The sequence below is a fragment of the Girardinichthys multiradiatus genome, chromosome 7 (assembly GCF_021462225.1).
Source record: "Girardinichthys multiradiatus isolate DD_20200921_A chromosome 7, DD_fGirMul_XY1, whole genome shotgun sequence".
In the NCBI taxonomy this organism is placed as follows: Eukaryota; Metazoa; Chordata; class Actinopteri; order Cyprinodontiformes; family Goodeidae; genus Girardinichthys; species Girardinichthys multiradiatus.
The window spans coordinates 5,960,910-5,973,711 of record NC_061800.1 but is presented as its reverse complement, the minus strand read 5'-3'; the positions used below and the strand labels follow the sequence as shown (position 1 = coordinate 5,973,711).

At 42.8% G+C, this 12,802-nt stretch overlaps 1 protein-coding gene across 2 annotated transcripts in view; it reads left to right on the top strand.

Moving 5' to 3' along the window:
* kcnh3 (potassium voltage-gated channel, subfamily H (eag-related), member 3) overlaps positions 1 to 12,802 on the top strand; it is a 398,012-nt gene that overhangs the window by 338,545 nt on the left and 46,665 nt on the right. For both annotated transcript variants that reach the window (XM_047371306.1, XM_047371305.1), the window contains exon 8: positions 3,095 to 3,430. In XM_047371306.1, coding sequence (XP_047227262.1) covers positions 3,095 to 3,430 — 336 coding nt within the window. The remainder of the gene's footprint in view (positions 1 to 3,094; positions 3,431 to 12,802) is intronic.

Below are 12,802 nucleotides of genomic sequence, written 5' to 3'. Positions count from 1 at the left end.
CACCATGGATAGCTCAGAGAGAGAGTTCATTCCACTCAGATGGTCAGGAGAAATCAGCACCGTGAACAGAGGCAGATAAAACACACAGGAGAAAATCCACCAAGCAGTTGCAAACTTCTCCATTATTTGCAACTGCTTTGAACACTTAATTTCCCTTTTTCTCCACCCGATACACAAAAAGGATTGCACTAAATTCATACTGACACAAATAAAGCATCTAAACCTTTCTTCAGGAAGCGCAGATATACTCAATGGTATTGACAGAAAACCTTCTGGATCTCCATCCAAATGAAAGTGAAAGCGTTCCAGGCTGCAAAGATGGTCTGTGATCTCTTCCTCAAATGCAACTGAGTATGTGGCTTGGGGGGGACTCTCAGTTGTGTTACATGTTTAACTAACAGAAAAAACACTGGTTAAAAAATCATCAGACTCTGCTTAGCTTGCTACCATTGCAATCCTTTCATTCATTGATAAATGGATGGGAGATACACACACATAGGGCTAATAACCTGACTGATAGACTAAAAGGGAATCATAGGAGAAGACGTGACATACTAATATCGCCCTCTCATGAAATCAATAATGCATCTCGATTTGTCCTGTTGTAAACCACAGCTACACATGTTTATCTGGAACAAACTTTCAGTCAGGGCCATATGTTCAGAGTTTGGCAGAGTTTAGTTGTACTAATGACAAGGTATTTAGGAAACTACTCAGGTGGTAAATCCTCTGATGTTGACGGTTTAGCTGCTCTACTGGGGATGTGCTCAGATCTCCATTGTCACTTCCTCTTATTTATTCTGGCAGGCCAGAGAGCCAGCCCAAACAAAAGCTTGGTCCCTGAAGATTTGGATGCCAAGAATCAATAAATAGACTAATCTATATTGCATTATCTTTGATAAGTATCTTTGAATTGAATTATGTAATTCTTATCAGAACACCCCTCTAATTCTGTCTGTTTCTGCTGTCACTAGTTCAGCTGGGTTTTACTACACCCCTCATTTACTTACAAATTACAATGTTTTCCTTCTTCCTTTCTTCCTGGGCACTGATAACATTTGGTTACTTCATCTAAATCTTTTGTATAATTCATATTGCTCATCCTGACCACATCTAGTGATATTATAACCTTCTGGCTGAATGAAATCTACACTTAAGTCAAGCAGTTTGAATCACACAGTGTCTAACATTACTGGAGCACCTGAGGGAAAAATGACCTTAAAACAAGGAATTGGAATTGGAACTGGTTTGAAAATGTGAACAAAATCTTGAACTTCTTCACATTTTGTTAAGATACAATTACACACAAATATTATTTATTTATTATTCATGTTGTTAAATTATTCAATTTATTGAGAATTCAAGTGATGTACCAACACAAAGTAGTGCACAATTGTAAAGTGGAAGCAATACAAAGTTTTCCAAAATTCTTACGATTAAGCATCTGAAATGTGTTTTGTGCATTTGCATTCAGCCCTCTTTAGTCTGTTATCCATCAGTCCATTATATCCAGAGTACATCTATGTGTAATTCCTAGAATAAATCCAGCTCTTCTGTTTATTGCTTCAGAGGTTTGTTAGAGAACATTAGTGAACAAACAGCTTCATGAAGACCAAGGAACACAGCAGACAGGTGAGGAGGAAAGTTGTAGAGAGGTTTATAGCAGGATTAGGTTAGAAAACAGTAACCCAAGCTGTGAACATCTCACAGAGTTCTGTTCAACCCATCATCTGTAAACGGAAACAATACGGCGCAACTGCAAACCTACTAAGCTGAGGCTGCCCACCTAAGCAGACAAGCTCAGCAAAAAGAATCTGAGAAGCAGCAAAGAGGCACTTGTTGACTCTGGAGGAGCTGCAGAGAGTCATGTCTCAGGTGGGAGAATCTGTTAAAAGGATTATATTAGCCATTCACTCACAAATATGGCCTTTTTGGGAAATAGTGAAAAGAAAAAAAGCCATTGTTGTAATAAAATTATATAAGTCCTCTCTGCAATTTGCTCAAAGCCATGTAGAAGATGCAGAAGCCGACATATGGAAGAAGGTAATATGATCAGATGACACCAAAATGGAGCTTGTTTGCTTACATACCAAATACAATATAGCATGTATCAGCACAGGAAGTACTCCTGCACCTGTATTTTGTGGTTGTTTTTTTGGTTTATGCTTTGTTATCTTAAATCCCCCAGATGGTCACAGCTGATGGCCGCGGGGTTTCCTTAGATGGAAACTTTTTACCGATTTGAATAATGGACTGAACTTGACTACATTGGGTAATAGCTTTGGTCGAATTGGAATGTAGGTAATTGACTTTGAATCTGTCTATGTGAATGTATTGAATTGACTAGATATTTCTGTAGATCGATGGATGGTTTTTTTTGTAATAGACCTTGAGAAAATTTTAATTGTGAATCATTGTTGTAGAAATGAACTGAATTGATATGTGAAAGACTGAACACATCATCATGAAAGAGACTGCACACATCATCCCCACTGTGAAACATTGTGGTGGCAGCATCATGCTGTGGGGATGCTTTTCTTCAGCAGGAACAGGGAGCCTAGTCCGAGTTGATTGGAAGATGGAATAAGGTAAATACAGATAACAATTGGAAGAAAACTTGTAAAAAAAACCTTCAGTCTCTAGATATGCAAAGCTGATAGAGGAATGTTGAAAATAATAGTGAAAATCATGTGTCATTTCCTTTCATTTCAGAATTAAGCATTTCTTTATGTTGGTCTGTCACATAAAATCCCAATAAAATACGTAAAATTGTGTTGTAACATGGCAAAATTGGAAACATTTCAAGAGTTATGAATACTTTTGCAACGCACTGTACTGAATTCTTTACAGAAAAGACCAAGACAAGAGAGAACACATTTCAGGTCAGCTGAAATAAATGTTTTTATGCCTCTACACTCAGGCGGACGTTATTAGATGTGTAACTCTACTATCATTTCACAGATGGCTTTTCACTATAAAGTGGAATTAACTGAAAATACCTAATATATCTTTACAGAAAACGATTAGAAGTGAATCAATGTAAGCTCAAAGACCTTGCATCACTGTTTGTGTATTTTCCTTTATTTCCCCACAGGTTGGCTCTATGAGCTGGCAAAGCGCTTGGGCACCCCATACTTCCTGTCGACACAGGTCCCAACCACAGTGAACAGCCTCCCAGCCAACGGCACTCAGTGGAACGTGTCAGGGTCCGAGGTTACAGGGCAGGGAACCTGGAACTCAAGTCAAGATTATGGAAATATTTCGGGAACAGGGAGTTTTAAGGTGCTTGGAGGTGGCCCATCAACCCGTAGCAGCTATGTGACAGCCCTCTATTTTGCTTTGAGCAGCCTGACCAGTGTGGGCTTTGGGAACGTGTCTGCCAATACGGATTCAGAGAAGATCTTCTCCATCTGCACCATGCTTATAGGAGGTAATTGCAACCATTGCATGCATGTGAGACTGATCTCTCAGAAGCTCTACGCATTAAACACTCACTCAGCTCATTGTGTGAAACATCAACAGGCAGCTGCAAACATATTGTTTCATCTCATTTTATATTGGTGACAAGCAGTTTAGATATTGTCTCTTAAGTTAACCTTCAGTTTGCTGATTGGGAGGTAACACTTCCTATTCTACTGTGCATTTGTTTCCAAATAATAAAATATATAGCAGTGGTAAACTGAAAAAAATTAAAGGTTATGGTAAACTTAGACTTTAAGCCATGGAACACTGTTAGCCTTCCAGAAATGTATTGTTTAAAATTTTCAATATTTTTCTGAATCTGACAATTCAGCTTTGTGTCTTCTAGATGCTGAAGATAAAAGGGCACAAATCCTTGTTTTTGCAATGCAGCTGAAAAATACCAAAGAGTGATGAATTGATGTCAATACCGTTAAAATTTGTCATGTGTGCACATCGGCTACCAAAGAAGAAAGTACTAATACCAAAGTCTACTGTTCAGTTCATTGAATGATGGCTGAGCCAAATATATAAGAGAGCATTTTACTACAGCTACCGTCTGTATGTATTTCAGTATACAGGTCCTTCTCAAAATATTAGCATATTGTGATAAAGTTCATTATTTTCCATAATGTCATGATGAAAATTTAACATTCATATATTTTAGATTCATTGCACACTAACTGAAATATTTCAGGTCTTTTATTGTCTTAATACGGATGATTTTGGCATACAGCTCATGAAAACCCAAAATTCCTATCTCACAAAATTAGCATATTTCATCCGACCAATAAAAGAAAAGGGTTTTTAATACAAAAAACATCAACCTTCAAATAATCATGTACAGTTATGCACTCAATACTTGGTTGGGAATCCTTTGGCAGAAATGACTGCTTCAATGCGGCGTGGCATGGAGGCAATCAGCCTGTGGCACTGCTGAGGTCTTATGGAGGCCCAGGATGCTTCGATAGCGGCCTTTAGCTCATACAGAGTGTTGGGTCTTGAGTCTCTCAACGTTCTCTTCACAATATCCCACAGATTCTCTATGGGGTTCAGGTCAGGAGAGTTGGCAGGCCAATTGAGCACAGTGATACCATGGTCAGTAAACCATTTACCAGTGGTTTTGACACTGTGAGCAGGTGCCAGGTCGTGCTGAAAAATGAAATCTTCATCTCCATAAAACTTTTCAGCAGATGGAAGCATGAAGTGCTCCAAAATCTCCTGATAGCTAGCTGCATTGACCCTGCCCTTGATAAAACACTGGACCAACACCAGCAGCTGACACAGCACCCCAGACCATCACTGACTGTGGGTACTTGACACTGGACTTATTGCATTTTGGCATTTCCTTCTCCCCAGTCTTCCTCCAGACTCTGGCACCTTGATTTCCGAATGACATGCAGAATTTGCTTTCATCCGAAAAAAGTACTTTGGACCACTGAGCAACAGTCCAGTGCTGCTTCTCTGTAGCCCAGGTCAGGCGCTTCTGCCGCTGTTTCTGGTTCAAAAGTGGCTTGACCTGGGGAATGCGGCACCTGTAGCCCATTTCCTGCACACGCCTGTGCACGGTGGCTCTGGATGTTTCTACTCCAGACTCAGTCCACTGCTTCCGCAGGTCCCCCAAGGTCTGGAATCGGCCCTTCTCCACAATCTTCCTCAGGGTCCGGTCACCTCTTCTCGTTGTGCAGCGTTTTCTGCCACACTTTTTCCTTCCCACAGACTTCCCACTGAGGTGCCTTGATACAGCACTCTGGGAACAGCCTATTCATTCAGAAATTTATTTCTGTGTCTTACCCTCTTTCTTGAGGGTGTCAATAGTGGCCTTCTGGACAGCAGTCAGGTTGGCAGTCTTACCCATGATTGGGGTTTTGAGTGATGAACCAGGCTGGGAGTTTTAAAGGCCTCAGGAATCTTTTGCAGGTGTTTAGAGTTAACTCGTTGATTCAGATGATTAGGTTCATAGCTCGTTTAGAGACCCTTTTAATGATATGCTAATTTTGTGAGATAGGAATTTTGGGTTTTCATGAGCTGTATGCCACAATCATCCGTATTAAGACAATAAAAGACCTGAAATATTTCAGTTAGTGTGCAATGAATCTAAAATATATGAATGTTAAATTTTCATCATGACATTATGGAAAATAATGAACTTTATCACAATATGCTAATATTTTGAGAAGGACCTGTATGTAAGTATATTTAAAATTAAATAGAAGGTTTAAAACTTTCGGACAGCCACTGCAGTTTCTTTAGTCTTTGTTTTTGCAGTTTTAGCTTACAAGTGGGGAACTGAATGTTCAGGCATGAAGAGTTAAATAAAGATATGAGAAACCAGTCAATATGTTGGCTGAGGTGGGGCAAGGCCATTCAAAGATTTAAAAACAAATAGAAGTATTTTAAAATGGATCCTAAAAGGCACAGTCAGCCAGTGGAGTGAAGATAAGATGGGAGAAATGTGCTCATATTTACGTGTGCCAGTTAAAAGCTTCGCTGCAGCATGTTGGACCCTTTTCAGTTGGGCAATGGAGGACCCACTAACCCCCAGATAAAGTGCATTACAGTAATCCAGCCGGGTGGTAATAAAGGCATGGATCTCTGTCTCAAAATGTCTTTTTGGAATAAAGTATTTTATTTTGGCTATCTGCCTCAAATGATAAAAACTCCTTTTAACAACTGACCTGATGTGGTGGTCTAATTTAGAGTGAAAAGGAATGGTGAGAGTACAGTCCCTTGTGGCGCTCCTGTGCTGCTGACTACCTGGTTAAACACACAACCCTTCAGTCTCACAAACTGTGGTATGTTTGTCAGGTAGTCTTTGATCCAGGAGATTGTTGAGGCCTCCACCTCAGTCTTCTGGAGTTTCTGACAAAGCAAATCAAGTTGAATTGTGTTAAATTCACTGGAGAAATCAAAGAACTGTCAGGGTCTGTGAGTTTACTGTGTATTTGTGTTTGCCTGCTATTTACTTTGCTTGGTCACTAGATGGTGTTGGAGTTCACAGGTGCAGAGGGGACAGGTGCTTCGCATTGACTAATTACCTGGAGGTGTATTTAGACTAGAAGCTGCCAGCACTTCGATGCCTGAGTATTAGCCACCAGTGGTAACAGACGCTTGCCAAACTCTAGCTTTAGCTTTGCTTCCTTGTTTTTTCCTGAACTCTGAGTAATTCAAGTGTGTCCTCCTCCTTAGATAGTTTCCAGATCTGGTTGAGTTCAAGCTGGTTTCCACACTCGTCTTCAGAATCAGAATCAGTTTTATTGCCAAGTTCGTACATACAACAAACAAGGAATTTGACTCACTTTGCTCTCTGGGTTTCTTTTTTGGTTTTTTTGTGTTATAAGATGTATTCTGCATATATCCTTATGTCCATAAATACATACATACAATATACACATATAGAATGGTGGATTTGCAACTTCAGTATGAGGTTGTTTGGTACTCTATTAAATGTTCATCAGAGAAACAGCCTGGGGGAAGAAACTGTCTGTGTGGCTGCTGGTTTTAGTAAACAGTGCTCTGTAACGACGGCCTGAGGGTAGTACTCTAAACAGTCTATGTGCAGGGTGTGTGGGGTCTGCAGAGATTTTTCCAGCTCGTTTCCTGACCCTTGGACTGTATAAGTCCTGGATGGAGGGAAGGTCAGCCCTGATGACTCTCTCTGCAGCCCTGATAGTTTGTTGCAGTCTGGACCTGTCCTGTTTGGTGAATGAACAAAACCACACTGAGATGGATGAAGACAAGACAGACTGAATGATGGCAGTGTAGAAGATGATCAGCAGCTCCTGTGGAAGGTTGAACTTCTTGAGTTGCCTCAGGATGTACAGTCTCTGCTGGGCCTTCTTCCGAACATTGTCTATGTGTTCTCAGGTGCTCAGAGATGGTGGTTCCTAAGAACCTGGAGTGGTCCACAGCTGCTACGGTGTTGTTGAGGATGGTGAGGGGGGTGTATGGGGGTGGTGTTCTCCGAACGTCCACCACCATTTCCACAGTCTTGAGTGGGTTGAGTTCCAGGTAGTTCTGACAACACCAGTGTACCAGCCGATCCACCTCCTGTCTGTATGCAGACTCATCACCGTCCTGGATCAGACCAATGATAGTGGTGTCGTCTGCAAACTTCAGGAGTTTCACGGATGAGTTCGATGAGGCGCAGTCCTTTGTATAGGGGGAGAAGAGGAGTGGGGATAGAACACACCCCTGCGGGGCACCAGTACCTATTGATCTGCTGCATGAGAAGATGCTCCCTAGTCTCACGTGCTGCTGTCTGTCTGTCAGGACGCTGTTGATCCACTGACAAGTGGCAGTTTGCCGTGGGTCCAGCAGGGGGCCTGTGATGTCTTTCAGGTGCTTCAAGACCAGCCCCTCAAAGGATTTCATGACCACAGACATCAGGGCTACAGGCCTGTAGTCATTTAATCCTAGGATGGTGGGTTTCTTGGGCACTGGGATGATGGTGGACCGTTTGAGGCAGGAGGGGACCTCACACGTCTCCAGTGACTTGTTGAAGATCCGGGTGAAGATCAGGGCGAGTTGATGTGCACAGGCTTTCAGACATGATGGGGAGACGTTATCAGGTTCTCCAGCTTTCTTTGTTTTCATGTGCTGAAAGAGGTAAGGTAAGTTTATTTATATAGCGCTTTTCAGTAACGAGATACTCAAAGCGCTGATCTGAAAGTAGGGGGTTGGTTGCTTTATGAGAAGAATTTGTTCCTGAATGGGATGTGGAGGAGATGGTTTGAGGTGTGAACGGCTTCCCGTCATGTCTGCAGTAGAAGCCATTCAGACGATTAATCAGGCGAGGATTCTGTTCAGGATGGGTGGGGGGGGGCTCCAATAGGCAGTCAGGTTTCTCAGACCGGTCCATACAGCCGATGCATTGCCAGTAGAAAGGCTGTTCTTAAGCTTTTCACTGTAGCTTCTCTTGGCTGCTTTGATCTCCTTTGTTAGTTTGTTCCTGCTCTGCCTGTACCGCGCCCAATCTCCACTGCAGTGAGCTTCTTCCTTGTCCCTGTACAGGTTCCTGAGATGTGGAGTAAACCATGGCTTGTTATTCCCAAAGGTGCAGAATGTCTTGGTCTGCACACACATGTCCTCACAGAAACTGATGTATGATGTCACCACATCAGTTAGTTGGTTTAAGCCAGTGGCTGAAGTTTCAAAAACAGTCCAGTCTGTGCATTCAAAGCAGACCTGTAGCGTCTGCTTTGATTCCTCAGTCCACTTCTTAACAGTGTGAACCGTGGGTTCTGAAGCTCTTTCTGCCTGTAGGTTGAGATGAGGTGGATAAGAGAATGATCCGAAAAACCCAGAGCAGCCCTGGTAACAGCATGATATGAGTCCTTTAAAGCTGTGTAACAATGGTCCAGTGTGTTATTGTCTCTGGTGGGACACTTAATATGCTGTCTATATTTGGGGAGTTCATTGGAGAGGTTTGCTCTGTTAAAATCTCCCAGTATTATGATCAAAGAGTCAGGGTATTTTTTCTCCACGTCTGTAATAAGCTCAGCGAGATGTTTTTCCGCGGCAGAAGTGCAGCCATGCGGTGGAAAATATGAGCCAATTATTATAAACAAGGAAAACTCTCTTGGTGAATAAAACAGTTTACAGTTCATGGAAAATTACTCCAGATCACGATTGCATGTTTTCCCCAGCACTTTTATGTCTCTGCACCAACCTTTGTTTATAAAAAAGCAGATTTCGCCTCCTCGCCTCCTCGCCTCTTCACCGATAGCTCCATGCTGCGATCCGCTCTGAACAGCTGGAAGTCCGGCAACAGCAATCCGCAGTCCGTGATGTTTTCACTCAGCCATGTCTCGGTAAAGCAGAAAACCGCTGATCCACGGAGGTCCGTGTTTTTACAGGTGAGAAGAAGCAGCTCATCCATCTTGTTACCTAGAGAGCGGACATTTGCCAGATGGATTGAAGGCAGTGGTGTTTGTAGTCCTGTTTGGCAGAGCTTTACCAGCACACTTTCCCCTTCGACGCTTTCGGCGGAGTGCCGCGGCTCCGCTGGCCAGGAATTCGGTAAAGCTCAGATGGATGAATGATGGTAAAAAAATCCCGAGAGGACTCTCTGCTGTATGAGAAGTTCCTCTCTGCTGTATGAGCCAACAGAATTGTGGCCCGAGACCACAGTACTGTGGCTCAAAAAACATAAATAGACACAAAATACACAAAGAAAGAGAGAGCGAAGCTCCGAGGCTGTCATCGTCGGCGCCATCTTGGTTGAAAGCTTAAAACTTCTTAAAGAGTGTCCGAGCTACCGCACCCTGTTGGCGGTGAGACGCCTCGGAGCTCCTCCGGTACTTGAACCCCAGAAGCGATCACACACTCTATCTAACTTTGACTCTTAAAGGAACAAATCTCAAACAGTTTCTAACTTTTTGCTCCTTTAATCTAAATTAAGGCAGAGGGTTGATTACAGAGATCAGCACTGAAGCTCCTGTCTCGGACCGTCGCAGTCTGTTAGAGGATGACGAAGAGCCTCGATAGAAGGTCACATACACTTTTTATATCTGGCCCTCCAATGCAATGGATGTGCACTCCCTCAGTGATTATCAGTAGACTATGTGTCACCATTGTGGTGTCTATCTGTTAGATTGTGTAGTAGCGGATGTTCATCCTTAATCTAAGTGTGCTGTAGTTTTCTAATCAACCCAGTTATACCAGCTGCTCCACTATCAAACCCAGTGCCCCAGCTTCAGGTCATTTTATGACAAACCTTGGGTCATTTATCCTTCTACTGTATGTCTTCCTGGCTCTTCGACCATCCGGATCAAATCATAAGCGAACCCTGTCCACCCTCCAACCAACTCTCACACAAGTACCTCCAACCTGTGCTCCACACCATAAATCCACTTTCATCACACAGTCCTGAATCAGAGCTTCTACGGATCTACCTTCACAGAACTGCTCCTACGTTTTGCTCTCAGACCCCACATCTCTCATCCCTCTGGCAGACCATCTTCCTCCACCCAGGAAGCATAGAGACATATTGGCTATACAATAACTGTTTATTTCCTCTGGTCTTACCCTCGCCCCATCTTCTGTGTAGTTGAAGATTTACCGGTCCAGGATCTCAAACCCATCTCACTTCCGTGAAAATAAATCTTTTAAACTTTCTATTTATCTCCTCAGCGTTATTCTGCATGTGGGTCAGATCATTAACAAAAAACTATGACAAGAACATGATCCTCACAGTGCTGCTGGCTTTGTCCAGATGACAGTGAGTTTCTTGAAGCAGGTATATGATGGCATCTTCAACTCAACAGCGATTAGCAAACTGAAGGAGGTCCTGATAGTTTATTGTTTGCTTACTCAGGTGGGTCAACAGGAGTCTCTGTAGGACCTTCATGATGTGGGATGTCAGGGCAAAAGGTCTATAGTCATTGAGGACTGATGGGTGAGTTTTCCTTGGTACCGGAGCAAGACAGGAGGTCTTTCATAACACTGGAACATTCTTCTGGGCCAGGCTAAGGTTGAAGAGGTGCTGCAAAATCCCACAGAGCTGCTCTGCACAGGCATTCAGGACTCTAGGACTGACAGTCTTATTCCGGTTCAGTCTCTCCAGTTGTCTCTTCATCTGTCTTCTTGAGACATACAGGTGGCTGGGGGAGGCAAAGGGCACATCAGCATCTTCTGATATGGTTGAAGACAAACACGTAGAAGCAGAAGGGTCCATGGCTGAGGTGGAAGATAAAACATTTGAGTTGTGACAGTTGTGCTGAGCTTGTTTCTAAACTGAACCTATTGAAGAACGTGTTTAGTTATTTGGCTCTGTCCAAACATCTATCGCTCCGATCATCCTTTTGCTTGAAGCCTGTGATCTTCTTCATACCTGACCACACATCTCTAAAATTGTTTTGCTGGAGCTTGCTCTCCATCTTCTTCTTGTACACCTCCTTGCTGTCTCTTATCTTGACTTTAAGTTGCTTCCGTAAACTCCTCAATAATTCCATGTCTCCCTCTCTGAAGGCTCTTTTTTTCTTGTTGCTTCTTCAGCTTCCTGTGACCATCTTCACCATCTTCTCACAGTTCTCTTTATTACAGGTTGCCTCTTAACAAGGGGATTATATATGATTTGTCTAGTGGAGGTCTTGCTTTAAACATGTAGGAGTCCTGACATTTGCATAAAACAAATCCAATGTCTTGTTTTCTCTGGCAGAGCAGCTGACAAACTGTGGAAAGTGTTGAAAGTGTAGGAGAGAGTGAAGCATGGTTAAAATCAACAGATATTGCCACAAACGCATTGGGGTGTTGTGTCTGTAGGTTAGCAACAACTGAGCTGATGGCCTCACATGCAGTGTAGGCAACAGCTAAAGGTGGAACGTAAACTGTTGCCAAAATAACACTGGGGAACTCTCTGGGTAAATAATATGAATGAAAACTTACTGCTTACAGTTCAATATCTGGTCTGCAGAGACGACTCTTCACAGTGACATGTCCTGGATGACACCATCTGCTGTTCACAAATACTGCTGGTCCACCTCCTTTGCGTTTGCCGCTCCTCTTTAAATCTCTGTCTGCTCATTTGGTCAGAAAGCCTGATGAGATGCTGGAATCAGAGATATGATCCTGCAGCCATGTCTGAGTAAACACATAATGTAACACATTCAGTAACACATAATACTGCATTCCAGATACTCTGGCTGGGTCCTTTGTAGGGTTTGGAGTTATTCCAACTTCTTTCCCATCAATCTCACATTGCCCATCATAATCGACGGAAGAGATGGTTTGAACTTCCTTCTTCTCTCCCTTCTTTTTGATCCTGCTCTGCATCCACGGCGCCTCCTTTTCAACTCATCAAGGATTTGGGGTTGTAGTTGAAGTATTATTTGAGCTTTTAAGATAGGAATCAGCTGCTCCCGGTTGTAAATAAAACTACCCCGTTGCCATGGTGACGCATCATAGCAAATGTCAGCATCAGCAAAAATCCCTCCAGCTGCACAGCATCCAATACCAGAGAGGATGATCATAAAAAAAAAAACAATTTATCCACGACAAGGACTTTGAATCCCCAAAAAGAATTATTAAGAATGCAAAGTAACAGAGCTGCTCCAACCTGCTGCCATCTTGAGTGGTGCAATTCTAGAAATATCCTTTTTTTTGCAATAACTAAATGTAGTCTGTGAGTGGACAGTATTGCCATGAATTGTAGCTCTTTAAAGAACTGCAGTTCATGGCGCCGCTGATGGCTGCCTCTGAGCTTTCCTTTCTCGTTTTGTGCATGTTTTTGTGGTGCCTTCTTGCCACCATTTGGTGGTCAGTAGAGCAGAACATCAGACAGTCTTCAGTCCACCTGGTAAATGTGCGTTCCCTGGCCAACAAGCTGGATGAACTGCTACTC